We start from the raw sequence: 23262 nt of genomic DNA on the forward strand, positions 1-23262 counted from the left end.
TCACTTGAAATCACAACCTAATTCTTACTTTCTTTCTCCTTCAATACATCTATGAAGACTCTTCTCATGAAATTAAGGTAGCTAGAAAACTCCTCTATTGATTTTGCTAAGGAAACAAGAAAGAAATTTGAAGAAATAAGCTTAGAAAGGTTCAAAAATAGTGGAAGGACGTAAATGTAATAAAAACAAAAGTCCAAAAGATGGAAAAAGAAATGGTGGTGGCGTGGGAATGGAAAGATGAATGGCTTTTCATTTTTTCTCTTCAATTTTCTACACAATTCCATTAAAATATCTCTTAATTTAATAATCAATCAATTTTTATTAATTTAAAAATTAATCCACCAATCTCATTCCAACACAATTTCATCTTTTAATCATTATGTTTCCATAATTATCTAATTTAACTAATTACTATTTTGTCGTTTACCTTTTTCCATAATATCATAAGTGGATCATACTTTATTTTAGTAAAATTTCACCCCTAGTCCTTCCTCCTTTTCCACCAATTCCATGTAATCATTTTAAACTTTTGATTTTCTCACTTTTGCCTCATCAATTTCTACTTTCCTACAATTTAGTCAATGTCCTAAATCAAGTTTCCTCATCTAATAAGCATTTCCTAATTTCTTATCGACTCTAACTATTTTCTAAGTTGACATTCAAAATTTCTATTTTATCTATTTCGAAAATTCCCTACTATTTCCTAACCCTATATATCATTGTACCCAGCTCCAAGGCATACCACGGATGTTACACCTAATGTTTCGTGATATTGGTTTAGCCCAAACAGGTAACCATATAAATATACTCAGCTTAGACGAGCAATTAGTGTGGTGTAGTTATCTGTGTATCAGAGTCTTTACTAAGGTTCATTGGGCGAAACAATATAAATGGAATTGAAATTTTGAAACGTGATGAAATGAACTTGATATCCAAAGTGAAAAGTTATTGAATGGATTGAATTTAAAATGATATATTTTTATGATTGTTAATAGCAAAGGTGACTGAGTTGAATCATGTATACTTGTTATAATCTTATGATTGTTGATTGAATGTACCATTGTGATATGTTATATGAAAGTAACATGAATTGGTAGGTTAAGTTACTTGTAGCATTTAATGATCTTGGTTATAAATTAATGCTCACCTTGTTGATGCTTTGAGTGCCATGTTCTACTCAAAGTTATGTCAAACTAAGATAGCTTTAAATATTTAGGTAAAAGTAAGGTAAGCATAGTATTTTACATATGAACTTACTAAGCATTTTATACACTTACCCTCATTGTTTTCTTTCTCTTATGGAACTTGCCAAGCCGAATCATCTCAAGGCTCCCACTATCACCAAATTGGTAGTTATACGATTATTTTAAGTTTAAGGTTGTGGCATGTATATAAGGGTCTTAGTGTGCACTTTAGCATTTGAAAGTCTTTACTACTTAGCAAATGTAACAAAACCCATCTTGTGTAATATGTTGCCTTTGTGACTTGGTAAATGTATGGTATTAGTCATGTTTTATACTAGAATAAGTGATGATTTATGCTTTTATGTTTTGGTATGTGGAATGTTATAAAAATGGGGTAGAAAAGGTAGCTAAGTTAATGAATCATTGGAATCTACATATTTGAAAAAGTGATGCTTGGAAGTATGTTTGTTTTGGTTCAAAATAAGGTTATATAAATTCATGGTGTACAAAATGAAATGGATAGGTTAGTTGTGGAAGCTGAATGGTATGTTTTAATATGTTTTGGCATAGGTAGATTTGGCATTTGAACGAATGTATTGAAATGAATTGATTTTGAATAGGATGAACTCATGTTTGAGTTGGTTTTGATTGGAATTTGTTAGGTGATTTGTTTGGCATGAAGTGGTATGGGTTTGAATTGGTTTTAATGGTATAAGGTGGTATAAATCAATTAGGTAGTATTGCACATCTTGTAATGGAACCAAAATGGTGTTTTTGTAAAAAATAGAGACCTCGTCACGACCACATATGTCCAACGTTGCAACATGGTGCCGACAATGAGTGACGTCACAACGTTGATATGTTTGAAGTCGCAACATGACTTAATAAGTTGGCAACATCATGACATTGTGAGGTCGCGACGTCGACCCTAAATTTTTAAAACCATACAATTTGGACCTCATTCAAGCTCGGGTTAACAAAAAAACTTTCCTAAACTCGTGTGTGACCCAAAAACGATTGTGTAACCTATTATGTTCGTGAATGCTATAGACTTTCATGTTTGAATGATTGAATGTTGCATAATGGTTTGAATTTACTCCGTTAGTAGTTGTAGCATCTTGTAACTCAAACCCGGTCAGGTCGAGTATTAGGTGTTATAGAGGATTTTTATTTTATATTAATATAATTATATTTATTTAATATTAATATTAATTTATTTTTTAATTTATTATTATACTTTTTGAAATTATTTATGTATTTTTATAAATTTCTTTGAATTTTTAGAATTAAGATCAAATTGAGATTATTTGTAAACTTTGAGGGTTGATTTTTAAAATTATGACTGAATTAATATGATATGTAGAAGTTGGGGATTAAATTTTTATTTTATAATTTTTTAACTGTCATGTCACTTACCGTTTGTAATTTTAATGGGAGTAATCAAAATAACTAAATTATATAATGTAAATACTTAAATTATAAAATTTTTAGTTTAGTTGCCTAATATAAAAGTTTTTAACAGTTAAATGATATTTGCATAATTTACCTATATAATATAATAATGGGGTGCAAAAGCATAGGTATTTTTTTGTCCCTATGTGGAAGAGACCTTCACAAATCGTTTAATCTACCCATGACCCTTTTCATGTGCTTTTTAATAATCTTACTATCAATACATTTGTCAGTCCACATAAACTGAATGAAATATTGATGTTTCCTTAAAGTAGTTGATGACGGAAAAAGAAAAAGGTACTCGAAGGCTAATTACTTTTATATCCTTACATTGATGATAAACAGTTAAAAATTTAATTTAAATATGAAATCTGATATTGAAATGAACTAGACCTGAAACTATTTTAATCTAAAATGGCTATAAATTTTAACTTCAATTTTGTTATTAGATTAGTGTAAAGTCATGAATTTTGTTTATCAACCCCGAGATTAAATAATAAAATTTCAAAAGTCAAAACTAAAAGTATTATATTAAAAATACTTAAATTAAATTATTTATTTTATAGAATCTTTTCATTTTAATAAAGGCTTAAAATTAAAGTAACAATTATAACCATGCCTCGTGGGTAAATGACATTTTAATCCTTATACATTTTAAAATTTCAGTTTTGACCAAACATTAACCCTTAAATCCAGTAAGTCCTGTTATTTCCAAAACCTAATGCGATAAGTATATTATCACATATAATACCATCTCAGCATATTACTAAAAATACAATTAATAGATTTAACAAGCATCATTTAAAAGTTGGTATATGAAGACATCAATTATTATACTGTACAAACTTCTCTGAAATATTACATAATCAATCTGTAGCAAAAATTGTCGGATTTTTATGTAATTTTCCAAGGTTCAATAAACTGGACATGTTTCTTTCCCTTTTGAAAATTGAAAAATCTATACAAATCTAATCTTTACTCAATTATATAGGACTGCAACAAAACAGCACTTACGATAATCTCTCACTTTCCCTCTAAGAAAATAATACAATGAGAACACTAGGCACTGGCAGTTGATGAAGATGACTCTACTGCACCAACCGGGTCGGATTTTTTATTATCGCTTCTACCATTGGTACCTACTTTGTCTGACCTATCATCCTCATCTTTCTTTACCATCACCGGTTTGAACTGTGACCAGAAAAAAAACCGAGTAAGCTTGAGATGCTTATGCGATGGTGGATAAACCATATAACAAGTTTTGTTCATACCTGATATATCGAATATATTACGTTTCGTCGTATCTGTGCCATCATATCCAAGAAAAGGTTGTACCCTTCGAGCTTATATTCAATTAGTGGATCGCGTTGAGCATATCCGCGTAAGCCTACAGCTTGTTGTACAAACTTAAGGGCTTGTAAATGTTCTTTCCACAGACGGTCGATATTGCTTAAGATTAAGAATCTTTCAGCTTCTTTCATTAACCCTTCTGCTTGCTTCTCCACCATATCCTAAATTCAAAATTATGTGGGAAAATATGCTTGAATCTTTGTTTAGGCACAAAATAAATCAAAAAAAAAAAAAGTTAAAGCAATAAATAAGGCTTAGATTTGTTTAATATGGTTGATATACTGACCCTTTTCTGCAAATATGCTTCTCGACCACGACGGCGAAGGTAATCCTGTAACTCCTCATAACTTGAACACTCGCTCCTCAACAAATCTGGGGTCAAATCATTTAAAAAGTAGCAGTACCTGAAATTATTGCGGTATGTATAGAAAGGTTAGTATGTTTCTGCATAAAGCATGAGGAAGAACCGGTATACAAGTATGATGAACAGGATCCTAAATCCTTCGGGGCAAGTATTGTATTTCGAAGTGCATGAGAGTGAATACTAGTTCCGAAACTCAAAAAATGATGTAGGATAGAAAGATAGTTGCAATTAGACAGAATTCCAGTGACAATCCCGTCGAGTATTTGCCCCTTTTCGAAAATCAAACATAGAGAATAAAGTCGATTCTTACTGTTGAACTTTTGCAATGAGCTTTTCAAGATCCCAGCTTTCTTTTGGAGCATCTGAACCAATATTTGCCTATTTATCATAAAAATAAAAATAAATAAATACCCGAAGACTGATTAGAACCTGGATAGACATAAATGAGAGTGTTAGCCAAAAAGGTCATAAATCTTCACCTCTAAGATGTCATCCATTGTCAATTCAGCATATTCAATAATAAGAGATTGGAGATTGTCTGACATGAGGGCTCGTCTTCTCTCTGTATAGACACGGTCTCTTTGACTGTTTAAGACCTCATCATATTCGAACAACTGTTTACGAATGTCGAAAAAGTAGTTTTCCACTTTCCGCTGAGCTTCATCGAGTGCTTTAGTCAACATCTTGGATTCAATCGGTAGGTCTTCAACTCTGAAAGCTCTCATCAAACCCTTCAAGTATTTGCCAGAAAAAGTTTTAACAAGCACATCGATTAGCAAACTGAAAATTGGAAAAATGCAACCACAGAGCAAACCTGAATTCTATCCCCTCCGAAAATACGGAAGATATTATCTTCAAGACTTAGAAAAAAGCGAGAACTTCCGGGATCCCCTTGCCTGCCACTCCTTCCACGAAGCTGCATGGACATGAAATGCAATCTAAAATTGAATAGAACAGACACTACAGAAGCATATTTCATGTATTCTGAATTAATCAGGATTCTTCTGTTTCTTTTTGAAACAACAAATAAAAATTTTATAAATGTATTTCGAATTAACCTGATTGTCTATTCGTCGTGACTCATGACGTTCTGTCCCCACCACATGAAGCCCACCAGCTGCCACAACCTGTTTCCTCTCTTCCTCAGTGTAGGCCTTATATTCCTTTACAATTTCTAAAAAAGCACTTCGTAGCTTGGCTATAACTTCATCTTGAGCAGGTCCCTGTAAATACAAAACTACAATGACTATTGTTTTATAGCGTATCTGACAGATACTATTTGGTAGTATATCAATGGATTCAATGATTCTTAACAGGTACAAGGGGGTTAAAAGTGAATATGTCGGACAATATGCAAAGTAAACTCTTGCTGTATGTAGTACACCTTTTCACAAGAATAAGACAGCAGCTCCTCAGCTTCAAGTTCACTTAAAGATTTCTTGCCCCAAGTGTTGACAGACAACTCTACAGCTTCCTCGGCTAACTTGGTGTTCTTGTCAGATAGCTTGCATGGAAATAACTTCCCATTCACCTGGAATAGCAACCCTAATCTAAATTAAATTCATCTACCAATACCAAAATATTTTCATATTGCAAATGAGCATAAAACCTTCCATGTCTTCATTGGAGGAGGTTTCTTCACGGATACAAAGACTCCTCCAGCTGGTTTGACAACTCTGCAACATTTACACACTTTAAATGTCAATGTAGACCAGTTCCCATGATGCAAGTAGCCACTATGAGGCTGCGATAACTTACAAACTATTGCAAGTAAAACTAAATTAGTGAATATCAAATATTAACCTTGGCATTAGCATCTCACGAAGCTTCAGCCTGGCCATAAATTCTGCATTGCCACCTAGGATGATGTCTGTTCCACGGCCAGCCATATTGGTAGCAATAGTCACTGCCCCTAGACGACCACTCTGTGCTACAATCTCTGCTTCTCTCTCCACATTCTCCGGTTTTGCATTGAGAACCTTTAACAAATAATTTATTAATATCTCACACAAATACATTTAGTGGCATCGTTGTGCTTGAGTTTCTTTTCCTCAAAGCACAAGACGAAGCTATACATCTTTATACAAAGAAGACTTAAATAAGCACATTTCAGCCATAATTCTTCGTTTCTAACATTAAATCCATAACTTAAAAAAGGGCTTACCTCATGGGGGATCCCAGCTTGCTGCAGTTGCTCCGACAATGAGTCACTTTGCTCAACACTTGTTGTGCCAACAAGCACTGGACGGCCTGTCTTGTTCATTCTAGAAATTTCTACAACAACTGCCCTCCATTTTCCATTAGTTGCCCGGAACACTACATCAGACTCATCCTGAGAAGACATTAAAGAGCAAAGGGATTAGGATAACATCTTAAATATAAAGCAACAGATTTCTGAGATTAGGATCAAAATGACAATAATCTCAGTTCTCACCATCTGCAAATCATAACTTGCAGTACAAATAAAAAATATATGATCATGGACGGCAAGCTAGAACTAACCTTTCTTATCATGGGCTTATTTGTGGGGACAATAGTAACTTTAAGCTTGTATATGCTCTCAAATTCTGTGCTTTCAGTTGCTGCAGTGCCAGTCATTCCACAAAGTTTAGGAAACTGTATAGCAAATGTAAAGGCATTGGGAAGTTGAATTAATATAAATTTCCAAAAAGAGTTTCACCAAACTACTCAAGAGAAGAAAATCTCCAACCTGGAGAAAAAAGTTCTGGTAACTGATTGATGCTAGAGTTATAGTTTCATTTTGAATAGGTAAACCCTCTTTCGCTTCAACTGCTTGGTGAAGTCCATCACTCCATCTTCTGCCCTGATGGAAACATTAGTAATATTATATATAACTATTTGTCCTAATTAATCTCATATCTTACCTAAAAATTTTTATTCGCTTGTAAGTGATATCATCAGTTAACCATAATTTACCTGCATAACTCGACCAGTAAACTCATCTACGATAAGCACCTCCTTGCCCCGGATAATATAATTTACATCTTTAAGAAACAATTCCTTCGCTTTAATAGCATTCAAAAGATATGATGCCCATTGTTCCCGTGGATCATACAAATCTTTTACATCCAAAATTTCTTCAGCATCTTCATAACCCTGTTCTGAAAGTAGAACAGTTTTCTGCTTCTCATCCACCTGCATAAACAGCCTTCTTATTTAAGCAGACTTTTAAAAGTTCTGTTCTTTCATGTACTTGGATCTACGTTGACAGTGACTCTTAATAGGTTAACTTTTATTCATGTTTAAATGCACCAAAATAATATCATCATCGTACCTATATATTCACAAGAATTATTCAAGGAGGCCCCAACTCAATATTCTAAGTACTATTCTAGCAGCCTTTTTTGATGTAACAACCAAATTAAGGAGACCGCCTGGTAAAACTTACAACTCTAGTAACTAGATTGTGTTAATTTTTAGAAGAAAAAGAAAGACAATAGAGTTAAGCAGCCTCACGGTATAATGTACATCTCGCTCAAAGGCAGCAGCGATTTTTGCTGCTTTGTAATATGCATCACTAGGTTTTTCAGCAGTTCCAGATATGATGAGTGGCGTTCTTGCTTCATCAATAAGGATAGAATCAACCTCATCTATGATACAATAATTGAAATCCCTCAAAACAAGCTCCTCAACACTCTGCTTACAATAAAAAGTTCAGTCAGTTAAGCAGAAATGCTATAATGTCTTGATTGAATCAAAGCAACAAAAAACAAAGCCAGCATGTAAGGCAAGAATTACTTTCCGTGGCAAGATTATCTCTCAAGTAGTCAAAACCTAGCTCACTATTGGTGACATAAGTAATATCACACAAGTAGTTTTCCCTTCTCTGTTCACTTGTCATATTCTCTGGTAAAAAAGAAATAATAAGTAGTTAGCTATAATGATTATAAAAGTTATAAATCAGCATGCAGCTCGAATTGATGAGGTCTGATTGACCTAATCTCGAGCTTATGACAACTGCTTTAGTAAAATGTATTGTGAAGTTAAATATACATTCAAACAAGTAAAGAACAAGACCTACGTTGAATTAGGCCAACCTTCAACCCTAGAAAGCGAGGAACTTGACCAACCCACTCGCAATCTCGTCTAGCCAGATAATCGTTGACAGTAACCACATGAACTCCTTTTCCACTTAATGCATTCAAATAAGCTGGTAAAATAGCAACAAGTGTTTTCCCTTCTCCAGTCCTCATTTCAGCTATTTCTCCCTTATGAAGAACCATGCCACCTACAGGACCAAAGTTCAGGTACCTCAAGGAACTTCTATTACAAGCATTCACAAAAAATTTCCATAACCAGGTAGTGAAAAACTCAAGACTATAATTCACACATTGAAGTGGCCACTGATCAATGACAAAGAAACATTGGGCTGATCCTAAAAGCAGTCCTAGTAGCATTTTCAGCTCTAGATTACTACAGATCACTGTGCAACTAAAGTTCTTTTTTGTAGCAACCAGCAATAAGCATCAAATATCAATTTCGACAAGGAGATAGATATGAACATGAGACTTTACCTATTAGTTGGACATCAAAAGGACGAAGTCCAAGGACCCTCTTGGAGGCTTCTCTTACAACAGCAAACGCCTCCTGCAACAAACAAAAACACAAGTACAAAGTTGGATGTCATGTTGTAATAGAACATGTTGGGGTAATAAGATACCTTAAGCTCCTTCTCTTTAATTTAACAAACTATTAGCATCCCAAATCTATACCATAGAAATGATTTAAACTTACAGGCAAAAGAGAATCCAAAGATTCGCCTTGAGAGGCACGTTCCTTCAAAGCAAAAGTCTTTTCCTTCAGCTCAGTATCAGACAATGCAGCCATGGTGGGTTCCAACTTATTAATAGTCGTAACAGTCGCAGCATATTGCTGCCTAGTGGACTCTCCTGTATCATTCCCTTTAAAAATTCCACCTAAAAGACCCCCTAATGAAGCTGTAACACCCACTCTTTTCTTCCTCCTAGTTCCCAATCTGGGTGTTTTGGCTCCAATTTGGACCACTCTAAGGGACTTCCCACTCAAGAACGAAGAACCCACATGGGGAATTGAAGGGTAGGTTTTGTTTCTGTAGTTGAAGATGAAATTTGAAGTAAATGGTGAAACAGAAAGAGAGTGATGGTGGTTTACCAAGGTGGAGTCGAATATGGGTGCTGCTGTGGCCATTTTCGAGGAGAGCTGGGGAAGAGGGGATGCTTATGGCTTTACGTATCGTTTAAGTCGTTAACCGATGATGAAAGAGAGAAAGGGTTGGAGGGGATAAGGTGGAGGAGTGAGGGAGAAAATCTAGTTATTGAAACTTATGGTTAACATGTGGCGTTTGCGTGCCACCCCCACCAGCCCCAACAGCAACAGTGACAGTTTCGGACTGCCATATTCGGGCTGATTTATGTAAGTATGCTGGAAAAAAAAAACATTTGAGAAATTAAGCTGATTTTTAAAAAGATTATTTATCTAAACTGTTTTTTTAAGTAATGTTTGATTTTACATTAATGTCATGGAACTGAGTAACCTATCAATTTTATCTGCCATGTAAGTATGGAGTATCACTTAGGAAACCTAATCATTGCAACTTAAGATCCCAATTGACGATGATTATATGGTTTGGTGTTGAAGTGTAACTAGGGCTTTAAGTTTACAAAGATAATGTTGTCAAACGATAGAGCATAAATGCGGCCCTAGTTGATAGTGGTTCTGCGTGCACGACAACAAGTTTTTCCTCATCAAAGGAGGATGCTTTATAAAACTTAAACAGACATACGAGGAACAAAACGCAATGGCCTTTTAGTATAATCAAGTATTTCGTTTTATCCATATCCATCAAAGGCGTTAAACCTGTTATTATAACATGTGACATAATTGGAGCGTAACATGTTTCACTAACAAAGTCACTGTCTTTGGTGGACATGGACAACTCGAATTACTTGATTATGCTGGAAGGCCCCTATATTTTTCTTCCTCGCACTTTTGTGTGGATTTTATAAAGCACTTTCCTCTAACGAGGAGAAACTGGTCGTCGTACCCGCATAACCACCGTCAAGTAGTACTCCAATTATGCTCCATCCTTTGATAGCATAACTTTTGTAAACTAAAGCCTTAGTTACAGTTCAATCCGAGATGATATAATCATCGTCATCGTCAACTTGGACCTCGAATTGCAAAACGATCCTAGTTTCTTAAGTGATGGCGCCATACTCATACGAAAAGTAAAATTTGTAGTTTGCCGAGCTCTATGATATCACTGTAAACTTAAATACAACTTAAAACTATGATCATGTCTCCCTCAAAGCGAGAGAGTAATAAATCTTTAAACCCAAAAATTTCAACACACAAGAAAAAAGAAAAAATAATTTAGAGGAGACTGAGATGTAGGTGAGTAAAGGATGAAGAATGAGCATTTATATAAGGGATGGAATTGGGTATATAAAGGGAAAAAATTATCCCGGGAATCTCGAGTTGCAAGGACTCAGAAGCAATCAAGTTGGGCTAGTTGAAATGGCCAAAGAGAAAATGCTCCCTACAGGGAGCGCGTAACGCTTCCTTTAAGACGCGTTTTCCACTAACATATCAAACATATGGCTGAAAAACGCGTCCTGCAAGAAGTGTTTTCACTGCCATGTTAGATGAAAACGCCTCTACAAGGAACGTTTTCTCTCTGGACATTTTAACCAAGCCAATTTGATTGCTTCTAAGCCTCTGTAACTCGAGATTTTCGAGATAAACTTGATTAGGGAAAATGTAGAAATCGCGAACTCAATGGCTTTAGTGTGTCCACATAACCCGGGAGCATCGAAGATCAGAGCTAATGATTATATGGTAACTCATACAGTGAAAACACTAACTTATTCGTTTATTCATTAAATTTTCTATAAAGTGTAAATTAATACTAATTATTGAAGTAAGATCTATTACAATATGCAAGTTAAAGTTTTAATATTTTTTCGAACCTTCTGAGCAATTCTTTGCTTTTTGAAAATATTATACTTAACAAATGGATAAAGAAAAACTTAAATGAAAAAGTATCATTGTAATCCCCTAACCCGTATCCGTCGCTGGACTAGGGTTAAGAGGCATTACCGGACATATCAAAACATTTAGCATTCATTTCACAATCATCATAACATCATAGTCATACATCAATACAAAGTCCCTTGCATAAGTCAACGAGACCTTAAACATGTCTTAGAAAAGGGTCGGGACTAAACCGAATGCATACAAAATTTTTTCGAAACTTAAGTATTTTTTAAAAGTTATACAGGTCAGACGCCCGTGTGAACAGGCCGTGTGCCTTACGCGACATTAGACACGCCCGTGTGTCTAGGCCGTGGCAAAACAAGGTCATACATACTGACTTGTCTACACAGCCACAAGACACGCCCGTATGCCAGGCCGTGTGGAAATTAAGGAGGCTACTGACTTGGGTCACACGGCCAGTCACACGCCCTTGTGTCTAGCCCGTGCTCGAAATTGACTTGGCCACACGGCCTAGCACACAATTGTGTGTGCGACCGTGGAGTCTGCCCAGGCTAATTTTGAAATAGCCATTGATCAACACGGTTGAGACACATGCCACACGCCTGTGTCCCTGCCTGTGTGAGCAAAAATAGGCCATTTACAAGGTCAATTTTCCACCCATTAAAGATCCTCCCTACAAGCATCAAAACCACATCATTTTATACCAAATTCTCAACCATTTCACAACCAAAACATACACCATTCATGCCATTTCATTATCAACAAATTCCATGCTTAACATCCATACCAAAACATACCATAACATGAGCCATAATCAAACCAAAACATATGGTTTATAACCTTAATATACTCATTAAATCTTATACCATATTCTTACCAATTTCACAATTAAGCATATACCAAAAACTTACCAAACTTACCAAATTTCTTGGCTATTCATAAACACATCATATTGATCATATTGCATCACATTTCATATACCAAAATCAAACCATAATCATAACCAAAACCAAGCCATATCACATGGCTAAATATATACATCACAAAACATAATCAAAGTACTTCTAGCCTATACATGCCATACTCCAATATTTACACTTTCAAAATGTACCAAAATAGATTTTAATAGTGTGGTGATGATCCTCGACGATCCCTGAGCTCCCGATAGCTACGATATCTATAAAACAATTGAAAACACACATAAAGTAAGCTTTCAAAAGCTTAGTAAGCCATATACAAATAAACTTAGCACATAATATAATTCATTCATGTAAATTATGGCAAAATAAACATACATGTTTAAGTCTCATGTAGCTCAAATGTTTATAACCATATGCTAGCAAGTACTTTAGTTTTCTATAAAGATCATATATCAAAGGATCATATTTATACTCACCTTTCATTGCCAAATTACTTATACAATTCATATGTACCTGAATCGGATACACATTCACATAGCCATTCATTTCTCGAAATGCTCGTTGAACTATTCAGAATTAATAAGGATACTCGGATAGCTCGAAAAGCTCGTACAATGCTAACGTCCCAGACATGGTCTTACATGTAATCAAATATCGATGTCACTGTCCCAGACAGGGTCTTACATGTAAATCATAAGTCGATGCCAACGTCCCAAATGTGGTCTTACAGAAAAAACATATTGGATCCTATGTCATAACATATGTATCCTAACTATTCCTATGGTTCGTACAGGGCTTTTCGGACGTCGAAACACTATCGATGCTTTCACAATTACACATATTCATCATCCAAGCCATTCAATTCATTTCAATAGCATATAAGCATAAATAAATTGATTCAAACACATTTATTTTTATATCGAGTTACCTCGTACAGAAATGAATAGAAACGAGCGACTATTCAACGACTTTCGTTTTTCTCTGATTTAATTCTGTTTTCTTTGGTTCTTGATCTACATCAATTCAAATTTAACTTATTCAAACTCACATTCATTCAAATCAATCCAAAAACACATATTTAGGGCATTTTACAAATTAACCCTCACATTTTCACATTTTAAAATTTTAGTCCCTAATTCATAAAATCACAAAATACACCAAATTTCCATACACACTTGCTTAGCCGAATATACATGGTGTTCATATAAGTCCACATTTTCATTTATTTCACATTTTAGTCCCTCAAAATCTCATTTTCACAATTTAGCCCAAATTACTCAAATTCATCGAAAATTCAAAGACAAAATATACTAACCCAACACATATCTTTCATTTTCTATCAACTAACTTCACAAAACTCATAATTTCATCAATGGAATAACTCAAAATCATCAACAAAATCAGAAATTGAAACATGGGCTTAATAGAACACTAAGCAACAATCACAAAAACATATAAATTATCAAAAACGGATCAAAATACATACCTTAATAAAAAAAATCAATGGCTGAACCCTAGCTTGTGTTTTTCTTTCTTTTTCTTTGTGTCTTTCGGTAAGGATGAGCATAAAATGAACTAATTTCATGTTTTGTTTAATTTAATTAACATAATAAGCCATTTACTAAATTAACCTTATTATTTTTATTATAATTCCACTAACTAATGTCCATCCATGCCATTTCATGAATTCAATGGTCCATTTACAACATAAGGACCTCACATTTAAGGAGACACATCAAATAGGCATTTTAACAAACATCAGGCAACTTTTACATTTTACGCAATTAGGTTCTTTTATCAAATTAAGCACACAAACGATCAAATTTTCGTACGGAATTTTTACACATACTAACTCACATATAATAAAAATAGAAAATAATATTAAAGTATTTTTCTAACTTGAATTTGTGGTCCTGAAACCACTATTCTGACTAGGGTCTAAACCGGACTGTTACAATCATAAATAATGACACCTGTACATTAGGGTTGATTGCCACAATCATTTCCTTCATTTGTCATTGACTGGGACCGTTTTCCTAGCCGCCCATTGTACATTCCCCTATTTTGAGTTGGCAGTTGCGAGGATGACCCACCTCGGTAGAATAATGATGTTAGGAGTGTTTTCGAGACTATCGTTGGATGATTATATGGTGTCACATGGGCCAATTGCGAATAAATGATGAGAATTGTCAGCGATACCAGATGCATCAGTGTTGTTGGAGGGATCGACATGTAATATGATACGGTGGGTGGTGGTCGTACAAAATATATCCCTATAGAAGGTGTTGATGTAGGGAATGATTGTGTGTGTTGTGATGCTTGTATAAAATAAACCGATGTTCAATGTGTTGATGCAGGAAATAGTTGTGCACGTTGTGGTGCTTATGTAAAATAAACCGGAGCTAAATGTGTTGATGCGGGGAATGAGTGTATGGGGGTGGGTTGGTGGGTGGGTATGTTTGTGTTGTAATTCTTGTGTAAAAAAGAAAAAAGGGATAGAACCAAAATTAAATTAACCATACTGATTGGGAGATTGCAAGACAATCGAGTCCTTTGGGCAGATGTTGACCCCCCTGCAGCATCTTTTCCCAACCTAGGATTGATGGACCCTCGTTTTGACCTCTTACGGCGATATTGCCTACTCCTTTCTAAAGTCAACAATAGATACGGCTTGCAATTATGCCTAAACCAATCCATGTAATCTGGAGATGTCACCAACTCCCGTATGAGAAATGGTTCACGCGTTGGCAAGTAATCGTACCTGCGCTGCCAAATCTTGATACTTAATGTTAGCTAATCTTCCTCAAGTCTCCCCCACATGTTGATTTTATGTAGATCATCGAGATCTTCGGATGGCAGCCGAATACATTGCATACACCTGAACTACCGCATCACTCGATCAGATTCGTGCATTTCAATCATTAAAAAAATGATCAATGGCACTTTCATATGCCAGATACTGCGATTGGCCAATAATTTGATCGGGACGCATGCTTGAAGCCTCAAATCTGTATATGACATCTATATAAACTAAAGTACAAATCTATAAATTTTAGCATGTGCCTAATATTTAATTTCAAATGCTGGAATAAAAAATCGAAAACTTTGAAATTAATAAACTAACATCCTCTTTGGTTTGTTGATCTAAAACTAGTCAGATATCCTTAAGCTCGATCGGTATATCACTGTGTCTCACAAGGTTACTCCATCTATTCAAATCATATGTTATTTTAAAATTACAACAATAAAAAATAAAAATGGTAATGATATTATCAAATGAATTTTACCATACTACAAGTAGGAATTCGTAGGGGAGTTCTACTCGGGGGCATAAAAATAGTAGTTAATACTATACACACGATTGAAGAAGAAGCATGCAACTGCCAAATTTAACTTTTTCGAGTATCGTTGCTTGACACATTTCTCGGTATAATGTCGCTAGCACCAGTGATCCCCAACTAAGTTGTCTCGTTTTTTTCAAGTCGGCTAGTAGTAGTAGCCACCTTAAATGTATCAGATTGTAAGATTTATCTGGCATTAGTAAACCCCTGATTAACCTCAAGATGAATGCACATGAAAATTATTCTTTTTCAACATCACTCGCAGAAGCCTCGATAGTTTGTAAGTTGTCCTCCAACCATCTCATCTCGATCCAGCTACCCCTAAACTTGTTCGACACCTTTCCTAGTAGTCACTTGCATGTTGCACTCCAATTGACACTAATAGCTGGCCTTGCAACAACTTCCCCATCAACCGATACACCGAGTTGTAAATTAAATTCCTCGAGCGTGATTGTACACTTACCGCAAAAAAGATAAAATGTGTGTCTCTGGTCTCATCTTTTGACTAAAGCACTGATAAGTGGGGGATCCAATTCAGTCCCCCCAAGCATGCGAGCCACGTATAAAAATCATGCATCTCACAAGTGTCCATAAATGACATCCGGTGCACTTTCCCTTAAATTGTTTATGTACATCTCCAAAATATGATCTTCGGGCTGAGTATATAAATATAAAAAATTAATAATCTAAATAGCATAATAATTAACTATTTTTTTTGTTGAAAATACTAGTATTTATTAGGCACTCGGCTCAAAGTGGGAACAATAAAGGATTACAGCTGGAACAAGCAGAATAAACATGAAAAGACAAAAGTAAAAAAGAAATCAAATGGCTAGAAAACAAAGAAACAAGGCAGTAATGACACCGCCCATAGAAAAAGAAAAACCATCAATGCAAGAAAACCAAAACCCACTTGTAGCCAAAGCTAGAAGATAAGCACAAAATACCAGTCGAAAAAACTTCTCTCTTCTTGTAAAAGACGAAAATTTTAGATGATAGAACAGAGAAAATCAACACTTTGAGACCAACCATGGAGAAACAAAAGAAACATCTCCAAAATCAAAGCATTCTACAGCGAAAAATGATGCCTTTGTGACCAAAGCGCCTAATCATTTTCTACTATCTTTAATACCGAGTTAGGAACACCATTGACCCAAAGACCAGAAAACTGTATTCTCCTACCTTTCATAGCCAGAGTATGGGCCGCTCCATTATTCCGATAGGGAACGAACAGGTACTGCACTTCTTTAAAGTATTTTTCCAACATCTGAATATGACTAATAATGGATCTAAGAACTGATTTGTCTTTTTTCTTTGCCTTAAGTTTTTTGATAACCGTCATAGAGTCACATTTAACCACAAGACATAGAAAGCCCATTCGAGATGCAAAAAATAAAGTCCTTTCACATGCCATTGCTTCCACCACGAACGCGTCAACAACATCCGTAAACAGATAAGTTTCTACCCCTACTACTTTTCCTTCAGAATCTCTAGCTAGGACTACAGTTGATGAAGTTTTAGAGTTACTTTGAAAAGTTGCGTCAAAATTTAATTTGATAAAACCTAACTTTGGGGGCCTCCAAACTTCATTTGATAGGGAATCACAAGACACTTCCATTTTCTCTTTGCATAAATTAAGTTCTTGACCATAGCCTCGAATGAACCCTAACACTTCCTGCAAAGAAAAATTAATCCCTCATTAATCAACTTATTTCTTCTGTACCACAGAGCCCATAAGGAGATTGTAATATATTGTTTATTATGATCATCTGCTAAACAGAAAGTATTAACAAAGTGATTTTTACAGCTCAAAGTGGTATCAACAGGGGCGATTCTAATTTGAAAAGATGCTCAAACACTCTGTAACATATCATAGGACCACAAGAGGTGGTCAGTATTCTCTGGTGCTGCCCTGCAAAGAGGACAATCAACTCTAACCCGCAAGGTCCCTTGATCAGATTACAGAAATTAGGCAGAAAGTTGTTAAACAATCACCATACATGAATTTTGATTTTTGTTGGTACATGCATAGCCCATAATGACCTGTAAAAATCCTTGTAACCCACATTATTAGGATTGATGTAATTTGTGTATAGAAGATGTTCTATAATTAAGACCCTATATCCAATTTTTACTAAATATTCCCTCGACCCCTCATACTTCCAGACCAACGTATCCTTTGATCGAGCTCCAGACAACGGAATGGACAAAATACGCTCAACATGCACAGCATCAAAAATGTTATGAATCAACTCATTATTCCATGTACTGGTTTCAACATCAATTAATGGTCCACTGTCGTCCGATTTGGTCTAACATTATATCCTGATATTCTATTATTTTTCGATTCCAAGGAGCCAAGGTTCATTCCAAATATTAATGCTAACCCCATTGCCAACTCGTCATAAAAGCCTATCTGCAATCAGATCTCTAGCACTGCAAATGTTCCTCCAGGTAAATAACGGGTAAGATCCTATCCTTGCTGATAGAATATCTGAATGAGGAAAATAACGGGCCTTAAGAACTTTAGCTAATAAATCGTTGGGCTGGGATAAAACACGCCAAATTTGTTTTGCTAATAAGGCTTTATTAAACAAGAATAAATTTTTAAACCCCAGTCCACCATCGCTTTTCGGACAACTCAAAGCATCTCAACTAGTCCAATGAAGACCTTTAAACGGTTTATTATTAGACCACCAGAACTTGTTCATGATACCTTTAAGTTTACAACATAAAGTTTTTGGCAAAGCAAAACATTGCATCACATAAACTGGAATAGCCGGTAATACTGACTTAACAAATACCTCTTTCCCCCCATTGATAAGTAGCGAAGACTCTAGCTTACAATACGTTTTCTGAAATGATCAATAAAATTGGCAAAAGCCCAGTTCTTCTTCCGTCCAACCATCATAGCAGCCCTAAGTATTGCTCTAGAGTTGATGCTAGCCTAACACCCAAAACATTAATAATTCTGTCTTTAACATCTGCTCCCACATTAGCCTCAAAATAAATCAGAGATTTGTCAAAATTCACCTTCTGACCAGAAAGCATCTCATATTCCTTTATAATATTTTGAACCACTTGAACCCCCTTAATGGACGCATTTCCAAAAAGTATACAGCCGTCTGTAAAAAACAAGTGATTTAATCTTTCCCTTCCAACCGAAGCACCCCTCATCAGTCCATTCTGCTTAGCCTCATAAATAAAGGTTGAAAAGCCCTCTGCACAAATAGGAAAGAGGTAAGAGCTAAGAGGGTCGCCTTGTCTTAATCCTCTTGAAGGTGAGAACCACTCACTATTCGACCCATTAAGGCTTACAGAATAGGAAACCAAACAAATACATCTCATTATAAGAACAATTGAATCTGTATGAAAACGTAAATGAGTCATCATTCTTGCCAAGAAATCCTATTCCACTCGATCATACGCCTTAATCATATCGAGTTTAAGCGTAAAATTTCCCTTCTTCCCTTTCTTCTTCATTTTCATCGAGTGAAAGACCTCATAAGCAATAAATACATTATCTGAAATATGCCTTCCGGGGAGAAAATCTCCTTGAGTTTCATTAATGCAAATTCCTAAAATAGCGCTCATTAGATGTACCAGATCTTTTGTAATAATTTTATAAACAACATTGCAAAGACTTATAGGTCTAAAATGAGAAAGGTTCTTTGGTTTATCTACTTTAGAAATTAAGACTATTCGGGTTTTATTAATAGCTTCCATTTTATAATGCCCATTAAGAACAGATAAGCAATAGATAGAAATTTCAGAACCAATAAGATGCCAGTACCTTTGGAAGAAAATTGCTGGAAAACCATCAATGCTAGGAGCTTTTAAAGACGCCATCCTCTTTACAGCATAAGTGATATCCTCTTTTGTGAATTGTTTAATTAAAAGAGCATTCATCTTAGTAGTGACTCTTTTCTCCACTAACCCGAAAAGACGATCATCAAAGCCCATCTCAGAAGCTGAAAATAAGTCACCAAAAAACTTCGAAGCAAGTTTAAGCATCTCCTCCGTCGTGGAAACCTTTTCACCATTTTCCCCCCTCTAATTCTTTGATTCAACCACGTACTTAACGTTGAACAGCTACTTGATGAAAATAACTCGTGTTTCTATCTCCATTCTTCAGCCAATTGACTCGAACCTGTTGTTCTCAAAAAATTTCTTCTTGGTCAGCTTCTAAGTTGAGGCCCAATTGAATATCTGTGATCTCAGCAAGAATCTCATCAGTTGGATCCCGGTTATAAAGGCAGTTTAGCCTATTTTCAAAATCCACCTGTTTATTTTTTGCTTTCTAATATTGTGCCGACTCTAACTCTAAAGCTGTTGTCCCAATTTCTCAAGCTTATCTAGAACACTTCCAGCAATATTCACCTAGCTTCTTTTAATCTCCTCATCAAAAGAATTTTCTAGAATCTAATTTGCCTCAAAACGAAAAGAATTTCAGCCATACCATGGAATTTATTTATGCTTTCCTATAGTATCCATTAAAATCGGACAATGGTCTGAGAAAGAATGGGATAGATGTTCTAATTGATAATTGGAACAAATATTAATCCAACTCAACGAGGCAACATCCCGATCCAGTCTCTCCCTGATGTTGGTTGATAAAAATCGGCCTCGTTCCCATGTAAACCATCTACCAATATACCCTAGATCATTAAGTCCACAATTTTCCAATGTTGTTCTAAATTCTTGCATATTACGTTCAGCTTGAAGCCTTCCACCATTCTTTTCCAAAGAACTCGTAATTTCATTAAAATCCCCCATCACAAGCCAATGAGTCATTTGGTTCTGCCCCAATCGTCGAAGTAAATCCCAAGACTCTCTCCTATTTCATTCAACCGGGTTCTCATAAAAATTCGTCAAATGCCAAACCGCATCAACCTCGTCATTGTGCACCTCGACATCAATATGGGAGGAAGAAAAACTCTTTAGTTGGATCAAAGAATTTCCTTTCCAACCCAAAAATAGTCCTTTTTCGAGCCCAAGGCCCCAATATCAATCCCATTTTCAAAACCACACTTCAATCTCACCGCTTCCATCTTTTTAGCACTTAATTTTATTTCTATAAGAAACAAAATTCGGGGATTAATGACTCTCAATTTGTTTTTGAGCCTTTTAACATTTCGTGATCTCCCCAAACCACGAACATTCCAGTTAAGAATTTTCATTGCATTTGGCTGCTCTGTTCCCCAGAGGTAGCCTTTAAGTCAAGAAGTCCTTCATCCATCTTGTTCCCTTCATTCATCGATAGTCCTTCCACAACCTTCTGTCATTTTTTCCCTTCCAAATTATCTAAAGGGACATTTTTCTCCTCGATCTGTGGCCCCTTTCCAAAATCATCATTAATTAAAACGCCACTGTCCAGATTACGCCAATTGTTGGTCTCTTTAAAAACAATCTGTTGATTTGATTTCAAATAGATAAATTTGGGATTTGAAAATTGATTCCATGATTCCCTAATTAAATTACGCCCCAAATCATTCCCTCATTTATTACTTTGATTGTTGCCTTCCAAACTCTCGTTGCTCCACTGTGAACCATCAGCTTGTCGGAGCCACCTACTCACCACCATATTTCGCCGTTGCTTCGTAGCACTCAACGATATGTCTAAACCAAAAACAATCTTGTTTGGTTCTATTCAAAGTCGAAGTGGACAATAACTTTCACCATGCCCCAACTTGCCACAAATGAAACAAAACAAACTCAATTTTTCATATTGAAAACGAGCATAAACAGTAATTTCTTTATCAATTTGGATTTTTTTTCTTTCGTTTCAATGGGGAAGAAACATCCGAACGAACACAAATACGCATAAATTTCTTCAAACCCATGGTCGGGATTGATGTGTCATATTCTAGAAATTTTTCTAAAAAATCTCCAAACTGTTTGGCCATTGTTTCTGTCATCAAACCTGGAGGTAAGTCATGGATTTGAACCCAGAATTCAGTAAAGTTTAAAATTATATTTGATGGATTTTCTCTTTTTTGGATTGTTTACAGGATCAGCAAGTGGTTGTTGAAGAACCAAGGAGAACCAGTAAGTAGCCACTACACATCAACTTTATGGAAAAACTGAAAAAGATACATTTTATCTCCTAGATCCGTAATACATATTCCTCCAATTGGATGCCACAAATCAACCATAGTATTGCATAACGACGGAAAATGGACCACACTATCCGTGAGACATCATCCCACCAAACAGAATTGATAGCTTTGATCCACAAGCGCTGCTTCCTCCTGGAACGCCTCTTCTTCCTCATCCAACAATCTCAGATTTGCTAGATCCTCTTTCATACCAAAAACACTCCAAAGGAAAAACTAGAGACTAGATAAAATCCAATCGAAAAGAAGATAAAAAATCAAAACAAAAGAAGAACCAAATGGAAAAAATTTTGCAATAAAAAAAACGTGTCATGAGACAGACAAAGAACGTTTCATGAGACCGACCGTGGATGGTATAATTAACTATTTAAAATTAAATAATTTAATAATATTTTCTTACAATTTGTAATTGAACACCGAAGATATACTTGTCATACAAACGAAAAAACTTATTTGTCATTTAAAAATTATAACAAATAAAATAAAATCGAAGAGAATAAAACTCAGAAAAATAGTTAAAATAATTGAGGATAGAAAATTGGAAATTGAAACTTGAAGATTGAAAAAATAGGATGGAAGAATGAGTGTTGAGTATTTGGTTGAAAAGAATAGAGTTTGGAGGGGTTTATATAGGAAATTTTATAGTTTGTTGGAGTCATTGGAAAAGTTACTGTTAAAAGAAAAATGCGTCCTACAGGGCGCGTTTTACTGATGTGGCAGTGAAAAGGCGCATTGTAGGACGCATTTTCCTTTCTCTTTCAAAAACAACTTAGATTAGTAAATTTTTAGAAAATCAGCATAGTTTCTCAAAAAAAAAAATCAGCATATTTAGATAAATCTACCGCCATATTCGCTTATTATTATTTTTATTTGGCATAACCACTTATTTGGCCCTCTAATTTTACAAAAAAGAAAAAAAAATTATTTTAGCCTCTTATTTAGTTTGCTTTTGTATTTTTTAACTATTGAACTTGCATTATTTGTCAAAATGGATGAAAAAGCTAACCTATGTTAGCTTTGTTGACCATCACATGCGAATCCATGTTAGCAATTAATTAAATTTTAAAAATTAAAAATATTTTTATACTTTTTAATGACTATTATTTTTAAAAATATTTTTTTACAATTTTTTATTTTTTAATTAAAAAAGTTAATTGATTGCTTATTTGATATCCATGTGTTTTGTTAACTTTTCCATCTATTTTGAGTGTCAAAATAGATGAAAAATTACATGAGGGACTAAAATGATTTTTTGTAAAGTTAAAGGCCAAATAAGTTATTATATTTTTTATTTCGGAAGGACAAAAAGTAATCTAAATCTTTTTGTTTATATTAATAATTTCTGCTGTTAGAAACAAATCAAACCCTTTCTATTAATCAATTTATAATATTAAAATTGATCCATCCACTATTAAATTTGCCATAAAATATAAGGATAAATTTTTACCAGTAAAAATAAATAAAATTTTAACAGAAAAATTAATTTATTTATTTTTCTAATAAAATGGAACTTTTTTTATGAAGAGCAGTAAAATAGTA

At 34.9% G+C, this 23262-nt stretch overlaps 1 protein-coding gene across 1 annotated transcript; it reads right to left on the reverse strand.

The window, feature by feature from the left end:
* Positions 1–3436: 3436 nt before the first annotated feature.
* Positions 3437–9744, reverse strand: LOC108479761 (protein translocase subunit SecA, chloroplastic). The gene is made up of 19 exons (XM_017782535.2): positions 9106–9744; positions 8886–8958; positions 8393–8599; positions 8114–8217; positions 7828–8007; positions 7288–7506; positions 7061–7174; positions 6853–6966; positions 6515–6682; positions 6154–6329; positions 5960–6026; positions 5735–5881; positions 5409–5573; positions 5165–5266; positions 4830–5081; positions 4661–4728; positions 4273–4390; positions 3908–4147; positions 3437–3827 (listed from the first exon to the last, which is right to left on the reverse strand). Exons 1-19 carry the CDS (start codon positions 9535–9537, stop codon positions 3696–3698), a joined length of 3078 nt encoding a protein of 1025 aa, XP_017638024.1. The 5' UTR covers positions 9538–9744; the 3' UTR covers positions 3437–3695.
* Between the last annotated feature and the right edge of the window lie 13518 nt (positions 9745–23262).

This window comes from Gossypium arboreum, chromosome 12, assembly GCF_025698485.1.
Source record: "Gossypium arboreum isolate Shixiya-1 chromosome 12, ASM2569848v2, whole genome shotgun sequence".
Classification (NCBI taxonomy): Eukaryota; Viridiplantae; Streptophyta; class Magnoliopsida; order Malvales; family Malvaceae; genus Gossypium; species Gossypium arboreum.